Source organism: Mycothermus thermophilus (genome assembly GCF_041956435.1).
Source record: "Mycothermus thermophilus strain CBS 625.91 unplaced genomic scaffold VTJ04scaffold_1, whole genome shotgun sequence".
Classification (NCBI taxonomy): domain Eukaryota; kingdom Fungi; phylum Ascomycota; class Sordariomycetes; order Sordariales; family Chaetomiaceae; genus Mycothermus; species Mycothermus thermophilus.
The window spans coordinates 253,852-272,709 of record NW_027191427.1 but is presented as its reverse complement, the minus strand read 5'-3'; the positions used below and the strand labels follow the sequence as shown (position 1 = coordinate 272,709).

General features: G+C 56.0%; 6 protein-coding genes across 6 annotated transcripts; 2 read left to right on the top strand and 4 right to left on the bottom strand.

Annotated features, from left to right (window-relative positions):
• Positions 1–6,543: 6,543 nt before the first annotated feature.
• VTJ04DRAFT_99 (uncharacterized protein) lies at positions 6,544–7,274 on the top strand (the record flags this gene model as incomplete). Its single annotated transcript, XM_069368496.1, has 2 exons — positions 6,544–6,854; positions 7,037–7,274. 2 exons carry the CDS (start codon positions 6,544–6,546, stop codon positions 7,272–7,274), a joined length of 549 nt encoding a protein of 182 aa, XP_069222709.1.
• Positions 7,275–7,978: 704 nt separating this feature from the next.
• Positions 7,979–10,351, top strand: VTJ04DRAFT_98 (uncharacterized protein; the record flags this gene model as incomplete). The annotated part of the gene is made up of 1 exon (XM_069368385.1): positions 7,979–10,351. The coding sequence occupies one exon, from the start codon at positions 7,979–7,981 to the stop codon at positions 10,349–10,351; it is 2,373 nt and encodes a 790-aa protein (XP_069222708.1).
• Positions 10,352–10,823: 472 nt separating this feature from the next.
• On the bottom strand, positions 10,824–11,124 carry VTJ04DRAFT_97 (uncharacterized protein; the record flags this gene model as incomplete). Its single annotated transcript, XM_069368275.1, has 2 exons — positions 10,824–10,935; positions 10,988–11,124. 2 exons carry the CDS (start codon positions 11,122–11,124, stop codon positions 10,824–10,826), a joined length of 249 nt encoding a protein of 82 aa, XP_069222707.1.
• Positions 11,125–11,821: 697 nt separating this feature from the next.
• VTJ04DRAFT_96 (uncharacterized protein) lies at positions 11,822–12,235 on the bottom strand (the record flags this gene model as incomplete). Its single annotated transcript, XM_069368164.1, has 1 exon — positions 11,822–12,235. One exon carries the CDS (start codon positions 12,233–12,235, stop codon positions 11,822–11,824), a length of 414 nt encoding a protein of 137 aa, XP_069222706.1.
• Positions 12,236–12,311: 76 nt separating this feature from the next.
• Positions 12,312–15,665, bottom strand: VTJ04DRAFT_95 (uncharacterized protein; the record flags this gene model as incomplete). The annotated part of the gene is made up of 2 exons (XM_069368053.1): positions 12,312–13,448; positions 13,503–15,665. 2 exons carry the CDS (start codon positions 15,663–15,665, stop codon positions 12,312–12,314), a joined length of 3,300 nt encoding a protein of 1,099 aa, XP_069222705.1.
• A 753-nt stretch (positions 15,666–16,418) lies between these two features.
• On the bottom strand, positions 16,419–17,606 carry VTJ04DRAFT_94 (uncharacterized protein; the record flags this gene model as incomplete). Its single annotated transcript, XM_069367942.1, has 2 exons — positions 16,419–16,881; positions 17,422–17,606. 2 exons carry the CDS (start codon positions 17,604–17,606, stop codon positions 16,419–16,421), a joined length of 648 nt encoding a protein of 215 aa, XP_069222704.1.
• Positions 17,607–18,858: the final 1,252 nt, after the last annotated feature.

The following is an 18,858-nucleotide window of genomic DNA, read 5'->3' as shown; positions in this document are numbered from 1 at the left end:
CGAGAAGTCGACTCGTTATTAACCACTCGGTCGGGTTACCTCTCTCCGTCGAGTCAGAACCATCCGTCAGAGACTGATCTGACGCGGGGCCGGGCGCGCGGCAGTCTGCATGTGTATGTGTTCTCCTCGAGCTGCGCTCCTATTTATGCGGCAGTGAGACTGCAAACGACGGCCCCGCGTTTGTGGTTCCATCCTTTTTTTTGGTTGTCCGTCGTCGGTCGTTTGAGAAGGGGGAGGCCATGGTGGGTTTGCTTTGACGTTGCTGACCAAGCCCCTCCTTTGCAGGCATGCAGTAGTAGCCCGGTGCGATCGGCTGTCGTTTGGCGATTTGCGGCGCAATATTACTTTGTACATACTTTGGGTGAACAAGGCGCGGTCCATGCCGTCTACGGAGTATAGCACGGATATATCATCTGCCCGGACCAACCCTGTCTTTTCTTTGGATTGTTGGGATCGGTGATGAGGAGCAGGTGGGAGGGAGCAAGCAAGCATCAGCCACACAAAACGGCGAGCGTCGCTCCAGCCAAAACGCTGCCCTGCTCTCAACGTGACAACAGACAACGGGGATGGATCCCTGGCTCGGTCAACCATAACCGCCGACTGATCGCTCATTCAATGTTTCCAAAGGGTTTTATTGTTTGCCATCGCCTGGTCTCTCTTCGCAGCACCACAGACGACGACGCTGGACCTTGGCGCTAGGCCACCAGTCAGCCGACAAGAAGGCTGCATTGCATGCACACGGCCGCATACAGTGCGGATTGGGGATATCGCAGCCCTGCAATGGAGGCTGTTCGGATGGCGCCCGTGGAGCAGCGCCCCGATCTGTCTTTTCACTGCTTTCGTTGACCCCTACGAGTACCAGCACCATCTTGTCCATGACGACGGACGGGCGTGTTTGCAGCTGATATCACCAGAGTGGACAGGACGGATCGAGGTGCCGTGGAACACGAAGAATTGTGGGCTATCTCTGTGTTCATCAACGCTTCCCAGCCAACAACCCAGAAATGGCTGACAAAGGCTGAGGTGACCTTGGTTGACGTTCAGATCTAGGGACCTGGAGCGGCACTCCATATTAACGACACAACGACGTCAGATTCCCATGGCCAACATGCCAAGCAAGACACGGGCAAACGCTTTCCGGCCCCAGAACCCAGCTCTTAGCGAACAGAGGTCGTTCACCTTGGTGCGCCAGGAACGGTGGATAGCAGACGTCACCCCACCACGAGCCGGCATCCATTCCCAAGCGCTGAGTGGGAGTGAGCGAGATCCTGTCGGCCGAGAGGCCTACACTAGCCTCGAAGTGAAGATCGATCCCCAAAGACGGTGTCTTGACCGAGAAGTTCAGGGATTTCCGGGATCCCTTTCCCGGTGTCTTTCTTTGGCAAGACAAGGCAGAAAGAAGTGTGTGGGTAGTGGTGGTGGTAACCCCATGTGTTTCTTAAATAGTAGTAACCTACAAGCCGGCAGCCAATCGTGCTGGAACCCCGCGCCGTTCAGGTAGGTGGTCTCGTCTCTTTGCATAACACACAAAAAGTTGGAGATGGTGGTTCCGCAAGCTGCTCCGAAGACGTCCACCAGAAGTCTGCTTGGCCGGCTGAACTAGCCTCTGCACGTCGCCCCAAGTTTTGTCAAGTAGAGGCCGGAGGCCGCGTCCTCCCTAATGGAGGGGTATCAGACATGAAGGATATCAAGGGTTGGATATTCTGGACGACGGAGGTTGCTGCGAGAAACCACACCCCGGGTAGAGGCATCACAAAAAGATCAGAGTGTCAGAGCTCCGTTTGTCAGGTGCGAGACCGAGCCAAGGACTTATACCGAATGCTACCACTTAAAACTTCATTGGCACCAGCCAGCATGAAAGCCTGATGTCTGTTTCGTTCGTTCGTTCGTTCGTTCGTTCGTTCGTTCGTTCGAATGGACGGCTCATTTCTTCCTCCTGCAGCTTGCCTCTCTCTCTTTCTCATTCCATCATCAGCCATTCGCTTGCGCGCCGACAGCCACCAAAGACTGGGATGAATGGGATTTCCGTAGTTACCCCCACCACTGTGCGGGCGGGCAAAAAGAAGAGACAATTTCCCATGCGATGCGACAGGAGTCGCCAACAATGGACCACAAGGCGCCGAGGGACGGACGGACGGGGGCCCGCCGGCGCAAAAGGCTCAACGTTTCCGGGCGTCCCGCCGCCCGCCCGCATTGGCCCTTTTTCCCACCCCTCGGATCCGCTGTGAGCCGGCTACTGGCGCTCTCTTTCGTGCTTTGTATGTACATACATGCTACGAGTCGTTAATAGTAGCAGTGGTAGTTATGTAAGCACCGAAGATGGCTTCTTTGCCGTCTCGTCTTGTCGGATGATTGCTTGGCGAGAAGCAAAAGAGAAGATGTGCTGCCCTGGAGCCGGAACCTGGGTTTGACCCGGGGGCGAAAAACGGCCTTTTACGGAGGATTACGGAGTAGCTATTCTGGCATTCTGGCATCATGCTGTGCTCAAGTAAGTAACGTGATTGCTCAACAACCGAGCTTCGACAGACAATACGGATAAGTGTACATGTCCTAATACGCACGTAGTAGTAGTATTACGAGTTGCCGACCCACAACTTTGGGATTCCAAAGAGTGGTGTGCCATTTAGTACCTACCCTACTCTGTACAATACAACCTTTCGACCTTGGAGTGTCATGAGCAGGGCGGTCGTTAATGGGCGTAAACCCCCCTTGCAACATGGCCACCACCGTCCAGCAAGCGCCGCCAGGAGAAAGAGTTCCCGGATGGACTGTTGCTGCTGCTGCTGCTGCTGCTGCTGCAAGCGGCCCCGAAGAGTGTAGTGGGGTGAATGTGTCAGCTTGGGATGGGAGAGAGACAAACGGCCGCGGGCTGGTGTGATCCGTGATCTGTGCTGTACGTGTATGCGCAGTAGGCAAGCGTTGGGTCAGGGCTAAAAGGCTGTGGAAGTGTCGGGAGAGGGTTTCAGATGCGCGGTTCGCCTTGCCCATGTCTTTCGACTGCAGGTTGTGGCTTGTGGTTGGTTGCCTCCTCGTGTATTTTGCACCTATCTAGAACCAAAGGCTGTCGAGGCGCTCACTTCAGACATGCCCGCACCTTTTGGTCAGCTGTTGTTGGTCTGAGGTCTGGGGGGAGATGTGGTCAGCATCAGCAATGCATAGGGAGGTTAGCCGGACAATGCGGCGTTTCCGCTGGACAAATGTCGGATGGTCCGTTTGACCCAGCGCCGACGACGCCACAGCACACACAATGCGACGGCGTTGAACATGCCTGAACCGCCGGCTCCGTCTCGGAGGATCATTCGCCCTTTCGAGATGCTGGGCCGAGTCGTGTTTTGTGGCTCCAAGTTCCACCGAAATGTGCCCGGAGGTTGCCGTGGTGTGAGATCGGGAGGCAATGGGTAACGTCAAAACCGTCGGACCTCTGTCAGTGATGGGTTTCTCGATGGTTGATGTCACGCGCGGCATGCTAAAACGGTGCAAAGCCGGATCAGCTCCTTAACGAGCTTGTCGTTTGTGCAACGCAGGAGCGAAGATAAGTGCCTGTAATTAGCCTCCCGATTCAAGACCTTCTCTTCAGCCAAATGGTACTGTAATTTCTTGGGAGGGAGAAGCCTCAGCCGGTCGGGCAACGAGCTCCAAACGGCTGCATCTCCGGCAGGGCGGCTAGGCAAAGTGCAGCAGCGATTTGACCACCCTTCAAATGAATGCTAAACCAAACCCAGAAGCGCAGCCAAGTGAGGTTGCTGACACTGCAGGACCAGCCGGTCCAACATGGAACCAACGGACGCAACGCTCGTTCCAAGCCACAAATGTTTCGTATGAGGGGGCTAACGGTGGAAAACGGAATCTTGTCACCAGCCGGCTAGCCAACCCCAACCAGCGAACAAACGAACCAGCGAGGATTTCCTTCGCTCGCTTCGTGGAGTGTGGTGTGGTGTGGGCGTCTGTCGATTCGACTGATCTGCTGCTGCTGCTTCGGTGACCATCGACAACGTGGAACGAAGCCGCCCCCGGGAATCCCTGCGAGCGTGAGCCGGTTCATTGGGGAGTTTGTGTGTCTTTCTTTGGAACGTCGCGCCGAGCGGCCCAGAAGTGTTGCGAAGACACAGACCCCCGAGTCCGAACCAAACCAAACAGGGCTTCGTGGAATGCGCCATTCAGGCGGGACCTGAACGAGACTTGGATTCTGCTTTTCACTTGACGATCGTGGCAGGAGACGAGCAACGGACCCGCATCCTTTGCACTCTCATCGTCATCCTAGGATATGCCGCGGCTGGCGTCATCAAGTGATGGATGTTGTGTTCATCCCGAGGCTGGAGTCTACTCGGTACACTCGGTGTTTCCAGCCTTGGCCCAGAAGCCTCCAAACAAGGGATGATGTGTGAACACGGCTGGGCGACATCCCGATGGAGCGGCAAACGAAAAGTGGATGATGCTGGGCAACGTCCTCGGGATGGCAAAGCCCGGAAGACATGAGGGGTATCGATCCGTCAAGTCAGCTGGGCTTTTCGGCTTTTCTCGAGTTGGATCATCAGCTTTTTTTTTCTTTGATCCCTTTTCTGACGGGAAGGGCGGTGGAGAAGGGCGAGTCAGAAAGAGAAAAAATTGGATTGACATGCATTCAAAGGGGGGATTCAAAGGAAAATTACTTTCCAAACACGTCGTCCTATACTTGGAACGCGGTGCCCGTTAGTAGGTAGCCATGTTTCGCGTAGCATTGCGCGCATTGGAGGCGGATGGGCTAGCGAGAAGCATTGTCACCACACAAGACCGAGGTTTCTTGGTTTTCTTCCAGCCTGGTCTGGTGCGTCTGGACCTGTCCGACATGGATAAAAGGACCATCAAGTGAAAACGCTGCACAGTGCGGACTGGGAGGACGAGGGTGGGATGATGATCCCAAAAACAGCTCGTCGACCAACAAATCCCTGACCGGCAAGCCCCAGCAAAAGCGATCTCCAGCCAAGACTCCAGACAGCCCTGCGATCACGAGACAGCCAAGCAGAGTGGTGGCGGCCTGGCAGAATGAGGTCAAGACTGACCGGAAATGTAGTGTAAAAAGGAGGTAGGAGTCAGCAGCAGGCAAACTGACTTGATTCACCTGAATTGAGGTTACTTGATGACGCTGCAAGCGGCAGTGCACCGGGGCAGATCCAGCAAATCCAGCCAACAGCCCGTCAATGTGTCATTGAAGACAAAAAAGACCAAACTGGAAAAAGGTCTTGATCATGATCGTGGCCTGCCAGTGGCAGGACGGACCGCCGCAGGAGGTCTCCGAGGACAGTACGTTCAACACTGTGACACTGATTCAGGGATCTTGATGCAGGAAATGAGCTGCTGCTCCGCCTTGTTCGTACTTCTGCCTTCAGTTAACTTCCCGCCTGCCGAGAAACAAGCTGCAGAGACAATCACACTCAACACCAGCCATCCCTCTGACCGGCTGGCCGCTGTTCCCGGCAGGTTTTGTGTTGGCGACGTATGCGTAATGGAGATGAGCAGCAGGCTGGCCGGAATGGGCTCGGACCAAGCACACCACATGGCATCCATCCATATCCCTCCATATCCGTGGCGGTTCCACAGACGCACATGAATAACTGACAATCTAAGGTGAAGGAAAGAACGAGGAATGGAACACGACTGCGTAACGCTAACGTTAGACGAGGGGCAGCGAGCCAGTGATGGAAAAAGGTCCTGTGGTGGTTGATGGCGGATTGGCGGGTGAGGTGGGAGTCAGCAGAACGGAGCCACTGCCACCACACCAGCCTTGGAAAGAAACGGACTTTGAAGCCAAAGTGAATGTCTGGAGCAATCCAATCTCTGTCTGGCTGAAAGATTTCATTCCCAACCCGTCATTGTTCCGGGTGGGGCCCAGCCAAAAGGCCCATGCCCCTTGTCCCAGTCCTCTCTCAGCCCATGACCCCCCATCCCCATCCCCTTTGCTGGGCCCGGACCCCTGCTCGCCCGTCCGCCCGCAGGTTTGCGAGCATCGGCCGGCATGAGCCACAGAGGTCCAGCTGCGCCAGAGGCAGAGCCATCTTACTGGCTGGAGCTTTTCCTGGGTGGGGCGGCTTGGTGCATGTGGGAAGTCCGTCATGCTGCAGCTGGAGCCGGACGGCGTCGGTCGTCTGTCTCTCCCTTTGCCTTTTTGTTCCATCTTTGCTGCCTCTCTCTTAGGTCTCTCTCGGACCTGGCTGTGCGCGTTCAGAGCCTGTGGTCCCTCCCCTCCGTATCCGTACCCCGGGCACTTCGCCCTTCCAGGTTCCTTGTGGCACCCTAGCTCTTTCCCATGGTCCCCGCTCATCTTCCCTGGCCCGGACAAACGAGCGGCGACGGCGGCGGGGCGGCACACACGGACGGGCACACACACACACGCTCTGCTGGACGGACGGTGGTGGTGACCTTTCCCCATTCCATCCCTTTCCCCCACCCCCCTTGCGCCGCTCCCAGACAACGACGGGACCAGGGACAAAGTAATTAGCAGACAGCATTTTTGCGGCGACAAGGACTAAGACGCAGCAACACACCCTCCGCAACCACCTCACATGGATGGTCATCGTTATGGATGCTGTCACTGTATGGGGATCTCCCTCCCCATCCGATAGTCTGCCGCCACTCCCAAGAACTACTACTACTATTCCTGCCACTCCTTCTTTGCTGGCTGCCGTGAGGAGCTCGAGGTGGTGTTGTCGTTTTCCATCATCGTCGTCATCTTGGTCTCCCTTCGCCCTTTTGTTGGTGCTTCCTCCATCGTCATCGCCATCTTCCTCCTCCTCCTCCTCCTCCTATGCCTTCCCTACCAACCATACTTGGAAATCCCTTGATGACTTGAGCGATCCGATCTCGCCGTGGATTCCCCCGTGACCTGCTCCCACCGTTGCCGGCCACATCCATCACATCATCCTTCTGTTGTCAAGGACACACACGCCACTGATATTCCGTTGCCGTCGTCTCGTCCTGCATCTTTGACCTTGGACAAAGAACCACGGACCGCCTCGACACCGGTCGAGGACCTTGCCTGACGTGGGGGATATCTACGTAGATATCGAAGCTACGTACCTGGTAGCCAGCCCACCGGGTCCCTTGATCCCTCGCCGTTGTTAGCCGTTGTCGTCGATACTACTTCGGTCCTCGTCCTCGTGCTCGCGCTGTTCGAACAAGGGAGTGCGGTTCCGGTGTTGCCCGGAGACCAACCGACATTGGCTCCGATACTCCAACATATCGAGCTCGTTCCTCGTCCGGATCCCCCACCCTTCGAGCGTCTTCGATATCGTCGATAGCGTTTCCATACCTGGACGATCGAGGCATCCTTCATGCTGAGGAACCTTCAACGTCGAGACTCTCGAGACACGGCATACCGGATACGGGCTTCCACCGAGCAGGGTCCGAATATCGACTTTGTACTGGTACGTTACGTGCGTGTGTGTGATCGGTAGAAGGTGCCGAGATCTCGAATTCGTCACTTTGGGTTGGACTTGGTGCTGGAGGATCAGTCTGTTGGCGTCATCTTGGGGAGGGTCGACTTGAGGACAGCGTCAACTCTCCAAGGTTGGCTTTGTCGAGGTGAAGAGCTTGGGGGAAGGAACCGACCAAGGTTTCTCTAGGGAACTCCTGCCGCGGTGTCTAAGGTCCTGCCGAGTACCTGAGGTACCTGCCATCAAGGTTCCGAGTGATCGTGGCCTGGCGTCCCCGAGTTCTTGGAGTTCAGTCGGGGGTTGGACTGAAGTCTCGTTCCTCGCCAAGTCCTGGAACCCTTTCCCCCCGCCGCCTTAACCTTCCAGCTTCCAGCTTGTCAGCCTTGATCTCGTTCACCTTTTCAACCTTCGTCTCAAACCCGGCGTGCCATTGCTGACCACGCTTCCTGTTGTCCGCAGCCCCAATGAACCTCAACAATTGACCGATCGACTTGTCTACATCCCGACTTCGCCTTCACCTTCACTCCGGGCGAGCCTCCCAGGTTTCCTTCTTTCCGCAACCCACTTCCATGACCTCGACCACCGATCAGTCTCGTTCACAATTTCTTCCTTCTCATTACCGTCCGCCGTCACCACCCGAACCTTCAACAACAGCAGCCCTTGTCGGTTGCGAGCGCCACAGCTATCAACAGTTAGCTCCTCGCGGCCTCTGGACGCCGCCAACCGACCAAGTTATGGGCACCACATATGAGGTGCCGCCGCACCTCCAGCTCTCCGAAAACTACCCTCTTCACCATTCCTCCCATTCCTCTGCGTATGGACCCATCAACGCCTCCTCGGACCGCCGTCGCCATGTCCTGAACGAGCGCCCCATTCCGAACGAACAGCTTCCGTCTCAGTTCTCGCACCAGGAATACCGACCGACGTCACCTGATCTCCCCGCGTCGTCGGCGGCAGCAGCCTGTTCGGCGGCCGCAAGCCAATACCCCATCCGCCATGACAGCGTTGACCATTCCAAGAATTCGACGCCCTCCCATGGCGCCTCACCTGCGAAGAGCACTGACAGCGACTCCATGACCAACCACAGCATGATTGTTCCCTCCCGGATCAGCGCGAGACGTGGGAACCTTGCCAAGTTTGTGGCCAGTATTTCGGCTCTGTTCTGGTTCGAGTCGATCAAGCTGCTCGAGTCGATCGACAAGCTTCCGAGGAACGCGTCCTATCAATACCTTCAGCTGATGCCGCCTTCCTCGATCCCGACTCAGCACTTTATCAAGTGGGTGTCGTCAATCTTGACAACGACACAGGTGACGCAGAATGTGGTGTTTCTGGCCCTTCTCTACGTCCACCGCCTCAAGAAGTTCAACCCGACGGTCAAGGGGCGCCCAGGGAGCGAGTACCGCTTACTTACCGTGGCGCTGATGCTAGGGAACAAGTTCTTGGACGATAATACGTACACGAACAAGACTTGGGCCGACGTGTCAGGCATTTCGGTCAATGAAATCCATGTTATGGAGGTGGAGTTTCTGAGTAACATGCGGTACAGCCTCCTGGTCTCCGCCGAGGAATGGGAGCAATGGCTTGACCGCCTCCACAAGTACGCGTCTTATCTCGAGGCTCACCGAGTTTGCGAGTCCCCGGAGCCGGCACCTGCCCCCGTGCCGTCCTCCACAACTCAGCGTACCGCCATCTCTCCTCTTCCCTCGCCCACGGCGCCAACCACTCCTGGAGTCCACTCTGCGTCGCAGTCTTTCAACTTTCCGTCGCCCAACTTCGTTCCCTCCAATAGCGGACGGACTTGGACTGGGTACCCGGACAGCAACGCGGTCTCGCCCTTGTCTATCAAGCAAGATGTCGTTCCTTCGAAGAAGCGCACATATCCCGATGATGAGACGGTTGGTCAGCAACCCCTCGCGAAGCGCGTCAACAACGCCTCCGTCGTCCCGCCGACGCTGCCCTCTCAGGCCCCAGTCCAGTATGCGCCAGCTGCGGTTCCTGCCGCCACGATTCCTTCCCAGGTACAGCAACAACGGCAACCACCGGCTCAATATGCCCTGGGACAGCAGAGTGCTGCTGCAGCTGCAGCTGCCCCGCAACAGCGTTCCGTGCCCAACCGGGACCAGGGACGCCCGCAGCTGCCCAGCCTGACACTCAACACATCTCAGATGGCAATGAACTCGGGTTCGAGCTCGGTGATGCCCACGAATCACGTCCAGAATGTCCAGACGTATCCGGCCTCGGCCTACGCTCAAGCACATGCCACAGTCCAGCCCGCGCAGCCCGTTCAGCCTGCACAGCCGGTTCAACCTGCCTTATCATTGCCGCCCCTGAGCTCGAATGTACGAGCCATGTCGACGGTGTACCCCACTACGACAACGACATATGCCCCTTCACAGTCGATTCAGGCTCCGACTTCGTCCACCCCGACAACCAGCTTCCCACCCATGACGTACGGTACCCCAACCAAGCGTCTTTCCCCCCAAAGCTCGTTGGCGGCATATCCCAACTCTTCTCCCCTGGCCATGGGGACGGCCATGCCCAATGGTACTGCAAGCGGTCTGCACACGCCCATCTCGCATTCGCCATCCATCTACCTGCAGCATCGCAACAGCCCTTACAAACCGATTCGGCACGTCAACACCCTGCTGTACCCGCCTCCTCCGACCTTCATGCAGCAGTACGTCCTTCCGAATCCGGTCTTGCCAAACCAGATGCATTACCAGCCTCTGGGCAAGCGCAACGAGTACCGCACCGGCATCCTGCCCGAGTTCCTGAACAGCGTCCCTCGCCCGGCGGCGCAGTACCAGCAGCATCAGGCCCCCTCGGCCTCGGTCCCGACAAACCCGCTTCCGCAGGCTCAGCAGCCTCTTCACCCGTCGCAGGGAACCTACCAGATGCCTCCCGCTTCCCGACCTGCTGCCGCGTATCCGGAGCAGTATTAGAATTGCGCTGTTCCCCCGGGGCTGGCATGGCTACTGTGGAAGCGGTCGGTGGAGCAAGGCGCCTTTCCAAACATGTATTACTACTAATCAACTCAACTTGTTTCTTTTTCGCTTTTGTGTTTCGTTGTTTTTGTCAAAGCCATGCATGAGTGAGCATTTTTCGGCGTTGGGAGTTGAACACAACGGGATATTATGTCTGGGTGTTCTTGGGTTTTTCTTTTTCTGTTGTAATTGGGGCAACGCACAGGTCGCGGACAAGAAATATCGATGGGTTTGCACGCTATCGGGGGTTTGTATCATGGGGAAGGCTTCTTCTACTCCGGGAATCACTCTGAGAGACACACAGAGAGGGCATAGGGCGTTCAGTTTTGTTGTTTTGGTTTGGGGTTCTTTCTGTGGTTGTTGTCTTGGTTTTTTTCTGCGGCATCATCACAGTGGAGTGGGCGGCATTTAGAATGGGGTGTTGGGTGGTTCATGGCATACCTGAGGACAACAACAGAATGGTTGGGGGGGTTGCGTACTTAGGGATCCATGCGTTGAGTCTATTGCTACATGTCGCGGAAATCTTTTTTTCGTTCACCCTCCTGGCTGCTACTCCATAGTTTGCTTTTGTTCGTCGCGGAAATTTGAGTTTACCCTTCCGCGACATGAGGGGGGCATGTCTTCTTGTCCACCATGTCGCGGAAGTCGCAGACTTTGCGTTGAGCATTTCTGAGCATGAACATGCGGTTGCGTTTGCCTTTGCCTTTGGTGTTGTCGCGGATGTCGTGCATCGGATCGCCCTGCGTTTTTTGAGATGAGATGACGGTTGGAGTGGAATGGTGACGCGGTGATGGCGGTGATTTTTGGTGGTGGTTGATGCTATTCAGGAAGCTGTAGCTACCTCGGCTCTGGCACAGGTAATAATGGTGCGGCGATGATTTACAAAAAAACGAAAAATAAAATGAAAGTTGCGTTGATTTTTTAATGCCTTTTGACCCTCCCCTCCTCGAGTGTGAACATCTACCTGACGTAAGTACTAACTACTCGTCTATAAGCGCTATTGTGTCCTCCTTGTCTTCGTTCCCTTTGTTTTCTTGGATCCGGCCGGCGGGTGGTGGAAAACACTTCACCACTCCTTCCCTTACTTAAGGTAACTAAGTAAGGTACTTCGATGTTCAGAGGAGCGCCAAGGGTTACCGTAGGGTTCAAGAGCTCAACAATCGTATCGTCTTGCTAATGTTGTTATTAGAGTCAATACTTACCCTGTGTGTGTGCAAGACTAAGTATTGTTATGAGAACGATACCACATGACATGTTTGGTGAGAAGGACTTGTATCGCGTTAAAAGAGTACCCTTGAACAGCCAGTCGCTGAATACAATACATACAATACAACCAATCAGTCGCAACTCACAAGCCCATGATGCATGATCTATTTCATGAATCCCCAGAATAATAATCCCGGCCAAACCAACCTGCCAACCTAATTATTATGCCTTACTGTCTTCGCTATTATTAATCCCTGATGTTTTGACACCACAACGCCATTCCAGTTTCCCATCCTCCCTTCCAAGTTCCCCAGTCATGTTTTCTCTAATAATACACTTCGCTATCACTTCGCTCCGTTCCCAGGTTGCTTTGTCATGTGAGTAAGAAGACTCCCAAATCGTGAGAGAGTCGACCACGACCTCACAATACAACAGCAATACCCAGCAATCCACCCAGCCTCCCAGTCTGTAATAGACGCCAGAGAGCAATACCAATGAGTGAGACGGCCTCCATCCCGGTCGAGCCCAATCCAATCCAGTCCAATTCCCCCGCCCATCATGCTGTGCAAGACACGCATTGCGATGCAACAAGCAAGCAAGCAAGTAACCGGCAACCGGGGTATCAGACCTAAGCATGTAACAACCCAACCCTCCAAACCCTTCATTAAAGTCAGAAATAAAGAGCAAATATCTCATTCATTCATTCATCCCTTCACAACCTCCTCCGCCTCACAACCTTGGACATATCCAGCCTCACCGCGGGCCTCTCAATCTCGAGGCTCCGGCTGGGCACCATGCGGCCGCCCGGCGTGCGCGGGTTGGGCACGTTGACGCGGCCGCGGCGATGGGGCCGGGCGGCGCCGCCGTCCGAGTCCGAGTCAAAGTCCGAGTCGGGAGAGTGGACGGCTTCCTCAGAAGCAGCAGCGGCAGCAGCGCCGCCGCCGCCGGTGGTGGCGGTGGTGCTGTTGTCCTGGCTCTGGCTGTGAAGCCGGGATGTGTTGATGTTTCCGAGACTGTGATGACGATAGACAGGGTATGGCGCTGTCAAACCCAACCCGACCGCGTTTTCCTGCCCTGCGTCTCCTTCCTGGTTCCTGCTGTTTCCGTTCGTCGTGTTGGCTGGGTTGAGAGAAGTATCAAAGGGATCCGCATCTGTCCCAACGCCCTCGCCAACCGGCTGCGTTGATGGACCAGTCGTGCGTGTGTCGGGTTCATTGCTATCCTCTGGATCACTGTCCGGCTTGGCCAGCTCTTGCTCCGTCATGTTATCCGGCCTTGGTGGCCGGGTCGACCCCTCGTACGCCGCCAATCGCGTAAAATAATCTGCCAGTCCATTAACGCTAGGCGTGCCGATGACGGTGTCGTAGTTGGGCGGCGGAGTCTGCAACGGGGGCGGTGGCTCATCGGCATCAAAGGCCGGCGGGTTATGCGAGGGGACTCGGATCAGGTGAATAGGTCGATCGGGTTCGGCAGGACCGTCAGCTGTTTCCGGCAGCGCTGACGGCGGGCCCTGCTGTCGGGCAGCTGACGAAGAGAGTGGCGGCTCGGGCATGCTATGATCGAGCCGTGCCCGGCGGCCCAGGCCAAAGTCTTCTATGAGCGTTAATGGCCGAGTCAGGCCGGTGAGCGTCGGGTCGAGTGGTGGGGAGTCCGGGCAGCCGCAGAGCATTTGTGGCAGCTGGTCGGGAACCGTAACTCCCTCGACACCGCTGTACCGCGGCAGCATCGTATTTCCTTTCGACGCGCGGCAGTTCAGCAGCGTGAAGGGGTTGTCGATAGCAATCTCGTAGTGACGCCTCCGTTTACCCTCGGGGTCGTCCTTGTCGATGCGAGAGACGCGCAACACGACCTAGAGCAAAATTAGAATCGATACTGAGTCTCCCTAAGCAGCGAATACACTCACCTTGATCGTGTGTTCGACCTTCATGTTCTTCCAGCTGCAATGAGGGTGCAGTTTAAGACCCTTGTTCAGCTCCATCATGAAGCATGTGGGCAGAGGGAGGTTCATCTCCAACTCGGTGGTTCCCCAGAAGGACTCAAGACCAAAGTCGAGATCTCCAAGGAGGTTGTCCGGCGACGGGACCGGCTCGGGACGGCGCTGGGTTTGCTCATCTCCCCTCCTATGTCGCTGCACTTCTTGCCAAGCTGCAGCGCGTTGCTCTGGCGTCGCCTCGCCACCAGAAAGGATCCGGAACTCGCTGTTGGGGAAGCGCAAGTAGGCCGGTCTTCCGGGAGCCTTCTCCATCAGCAAGATCTTATGTACTGGGACCTGGCGCCGTACGCGTTCATCGTTGGTCATGCACTCGATCTTTTCCGTGACATAGACCTTAATCTTATGAACGCGGACTTTGGCGAGAGGAGTGAGGCGGATCGCGACGGGGACCACGCCACCGACGGGGAAGCTCTTGGCGGCCACGACGATATCATAGTGTAGTTGATCATCCCAGTCGCGGCTGACCGAGATGGGCTCGACCATTTCAAGCGACAGCTCGTCAGGCAACCGGACAATAATCACTTCCCTGGTGCCGTGAAGGTCGGGCTTGAATGTACCGGCGCGCTCGATGGTGGTTTCGAGGGTCCAGCGGACGGAACCGTATGGCGTTTTGGCCGTCTCGAGTTGGGTGTGGTCAATCGGCAGCTCAAACGCATACTCGTAGGTGCCCGGACGGAACACCTTGTAGCCCTTGGCCTGGACCTCGTTGATGAGCGGCGAGTCGCCCTTCCCAAAACTGCGCGACTTGACCGACTGCAACGACAGGCGCTTGTACTCCTTGGCTGACAACGTACTCTTGCGATTTTTGCTAAGAAGCAACGACGTGGCAGACCCGGTGACTTGCAGGAAACCGCCTGACGGTTCGGGATCATGAGTGTAGACGCAGTGCATGCCGTACTCGGTATCCCACATTCCCTGGTGCATGGCGTGGAAGAAGACGAGCGACTGGCTGCGCAGCGTGTCCTCCTCGAACGTCTCCACCTTGGCCGGTGGAATACCCTCAGGCCATTCAGTTCTCGCCTTGCCAACCAGCTTCAGCGTGATCGACTTGATCTTGACGTTCTTGGACACTCTCAGCTGGAGCTTCCCACGAAGTAATGCGCTACTAGTCGGTATCTCATGGTCTCCGCGGAGACGACGGTCAAAGCCTTTGAGGAAGACATTGGGTTCGGCCATCAGGATGGCACACGATAGGCCACTGACCCGGGCGACCGGGTGTTGCCGGAGATCAGGTCCAGGTGGTGCAGCCATGGCGGACTTGGTCGACCGCGTTGATAGAATGCTGTTGCGATTCGCCGGTACTGTGGCAGAAGTCATAACTTCGGATTGAGGCCGGGGTCTCGAGGCAACGGCGGCACCCGTCATAAAAGTGGTTGGTTCGGGGGCGGGTGGCAGTTCGGCAGTCAGCACGAACTCGGGGGACGGTTCAATCCGTGAGGGTCTCCTCGAGAAGCTGATAAAACTCAGAGGACGGGACTCGATGGTCTGAGACTCGCGAGCATCTGGGGGAGACTTTGCGGCGGCGGAGAAGACGGCAATAATCTTGCTGATCACCCGGCCAACCTTGTCACCTCCTGATGGTAGGGACCTCCACGAAAGCCTCTTCTCCTGGTTCTCTTGCAGCTCCTTCTCCCGCCTCTTAGCTTGCTTCTTTTCCTCTTTCTTCCTCCGCTTCTCCTCCTTCTTGCGTTCTTTCTCCTCCCTCGTGCGCTTCTCTGCCTCTCTCTTGCGTCGGCTGGCCTCTCTCCTCCTCCACTGTTCCTTCTCCTCTTCAGATAGATGAGCTGGCGGCTGTGAGGCGTCGGCACCGGTCCGAAGCTCGCGCGGAATGAAGCCCGGCGGGTACGAGACGATATGAACCGAGTGATGCCGGCGGGGGCGGGGCTCGATTAGCGGAGGCGGGAAAGGGGTCCCTTGGGCGCTGCGCCGCACACGGTGCTGGGGTGAGTAGTAGACGGAGTCAGAGACCGGATGGAAATGCGACGGCGGACGGACTTGTGCGATATCGCGACCTGAACTTCGAGGATGGGACCAATTCTCCTGGTCAGAGCTGGTACGGAATCTGGATGGCATGGTGTTGTGTCGGTAAGGGAGGAGAGGGGAGATGTGTGGGCATGGTTGTTGGTGCTCTGGATGGGCAAAAAGGGGGCCGGAGTGTGAGGTAGATGGTTCGGGAGGGGGATAGAGATTGTAAGGGCAAGAGATGGGTATGTGTGAATTGGGCAAAGACACACAGCGACTAGGTATCAAGCGGTTGAGGATGGCATCACTCTCCACCAGGATAGGTTCGGCAGGAGCGGTGAAGGCAGATGGGGACTGAAGAGCATGAGCAGAGAGGGGCTGGTGCTGGCGCGAGATGAGGTGCAATGCATCGGCGACTGATGTCGAAGACGTGACATCGTTGACGGACCCTGTACGGCGTCGGCGGCCAGTCTCAGGTGGGCCACAGCGACGACAAGACTCCAGAGGCAGAGCCATGACAGTTGAGCATGGTGGCGATGTTGCGCCTGAGTCGCCTGGAGGGGGGCCCGGAGTTTGCTACCAGGAAGATGGCGGTTTGTAAAGGCGAGGGGTTCGGAGATTTGGCGGGCAACAGAGACAAGGATCCAAACCACTTAGACATGTGGTCGATGGGACAATGCAGGGGGGGCGAGTTGAGAAGGACATGATGGAAACGGCACGCAGAGGGAGGAGGGGCGGAATGACAGCGAGGGGAGTGACACGTCCACGGTTCCGGAGAAAGAGAGTGGAGAGAGAGAGACAACACCCACCTGAGTTCCTTCACACAAGCGCGCCTCTTTTGGGGCTTGGTGTCATATCAGTCCATTATGCCTTTCCGGACATAGGCAGACGGCGCGGTGGATGTGGCTGCTGCTGCCAGCGAACCGGCTGTTTCTTTGTCCTGCCCTCCGAGGCGACCGAACAAGGCGGGACGGCGCGGGACTGGAATGTTTTTGTCTCGGGAGACCAAGCGTTGAAGAGCTGACCGGGAGCAGCTCCGATTCTCCAAGACCGACTGGTGCTGGAATGTGTCCTTGATGCCGGGGCAGAAGCTGGACACAGAGCTAGTGACGGTCGCAAGTGAACAGACTGTTCTAGGTCTGCCAGCTCAACGTGAGACAGGCAAGCGATCTGGATCAGTGACGTGGGTGCCGCGCCGTGCCGTCGCGTGCGAAGTCGGGCTAGACGGTGGTGGTGGTGGTGGTGGTGTCGTGTGTGTGCGGGCGTACCGTGTGTGAGACCCTGTCCGTCGGTGTATATTTGGCGGCTTGCACCGTGCGATGACACTCTGCAACGCTACTCTGCAACCAGGACGTATGCAGTATGGCGTATGGATTAGGTGAGGTAGTTCAGGAAAGCAATGGAGGGGATAATCGGATCAGATGACGGCTTGCTGGGTGCTCGTGGTCCATGGATGAGGCGGGAGTATTTGGTGGTGATGCTTCTTGATCGACGCCAAGTTTTCCTCACGAAGTGGGTGGGCAAAGAGACACAAGGCCGACCGTTGCGGGGAGAGACAGGGACACCGTCGACAAGACTTAGAGGAACAGCATTAAGGTTATGCCGACGGTCCATCTTCTTCTTCTAGCATTTCCCTGACATCCGATTGCCTTGGAATGGAATGACCTAACAAACTTTTTTTTTTCTTTTCTCCGTCATCAGGCCATCCGAACCGCACTTGCTTTCCCCAAGAAGTTTGACTGAGGCGCGAGGAGGCCGCAACCTGCTCCTTCTTGGAATTTGTCAATGATGTCAGTGTTTCCGGATCTCTTCCTTCCTTGGACTGGGTGTCGTTGCTGCACCCAAAAATGCCTGGCTGCCACCTGACGCCCCGACATCCTTGCCATCCCTGCCGGCCCCGCCTTTCCAGCTGCCCCACTCACCCGTCCCGTCCTTCCATCCGTGAAGTGGATCCTCTTTCGGCAGCTGGACGGTTCCGGTGGGGCCGATGGCTTCCGGGGCCCAATCAGGAGAATCCGGAGTCATGCTGACCTGACCAAACCCCGCCTTCATCCGTTTCCCTTCGCGGGCCCTTTGCTCCAATTCTCACTCGACATCCAAGATCCAGGCCCTCGAGGTCGACAGCGAACGGCCCAGACAAAGTTACTGTAGCTGCTTTGACGACTGAATCGCCTTTGGGCAGGTTCCTGCGACCTTTCCGAGCCGTCCGAGGGGTATAGAGCGTTGGTGGCTGTTTGCCCCTCCTCTCTCCCGTTCCGGTCTCTGGCCAGTACAATGGATGTAAACAGATCGGTTGGTTATGTCAGCAACGTGCAGAGGCTGTGCTGTCTCCTCAATAAGCGTTGTCATCATCGCCGGCTATCCCCGATTGCTGACATCCAGGACCAGATCCTCAGGTATGCAAGATATTGGCTGATAGATTGTACATACATACGGAGCAGCCATTCGTAAAGGGATCCAGAATGCTTGTGGCGATTTAGGTGTCTGGTATCTGGACACACCACGTTCATGCTCAGGCTGCATGAATGGACAGGAGAAACCCTCGACGTGTTGCCCATGACCTGAACGAGACTACTAGGACTGCTATTATTGAGGAGTCCTGGCAATCCAAACGAAACATAATCGAGGCCCCGATCCCTTGACTGCTTCGAGATCAGCAGCTAGAAATTGAGTGAACGGTTCGAGTCCGCCGATCACTCGACGTTTGAGTGGAAGTTGTTGCTGATTGGCAAGGGGAATGGTTGTCTTTGTCAGCTAAAACACCGGACTTCTAATAGTCTCATCATTTACATGATGGAAAGAAGCCCAATAAATGCACATGGTTTTGGGTGCTATACCGAACTTGGATCGCCCATAGTGTGTATCCAAACCCCGGCGTCCCGGATTTCCGGATATATGACGCTGCCGTCAGCCTCATCTGCATGTCAATGCCGTCTCTACTGAAGATACGTCGAACTGAATTCAGCCAAGACGCCCCACGTAGGCCATTACTGAGAACAGATGACGGCTTGAGTGGGCGGAGAGACGAGATATCATGGAATAACCAGGCACATGCTTCTCGAGGTTCTTGTTTCCTCATATCGCCATAATTCAACATCAATAAAGGTTCATCGGCAGTATGATGGACTTCTTTTTTGGGGGCGTTCTTTCACGCAAAAAGCCTATCCTCAGTACATGCGTTGTTACTTGAGGAAGACTTCCAGGTTCAATACTGGCGCTTAAATACTCATTCCTTTCTTCACATTCAGGGGATATCATGGATGTATGTACCATGCTCACCACATCTCGATGTGTGTAAGAGTTT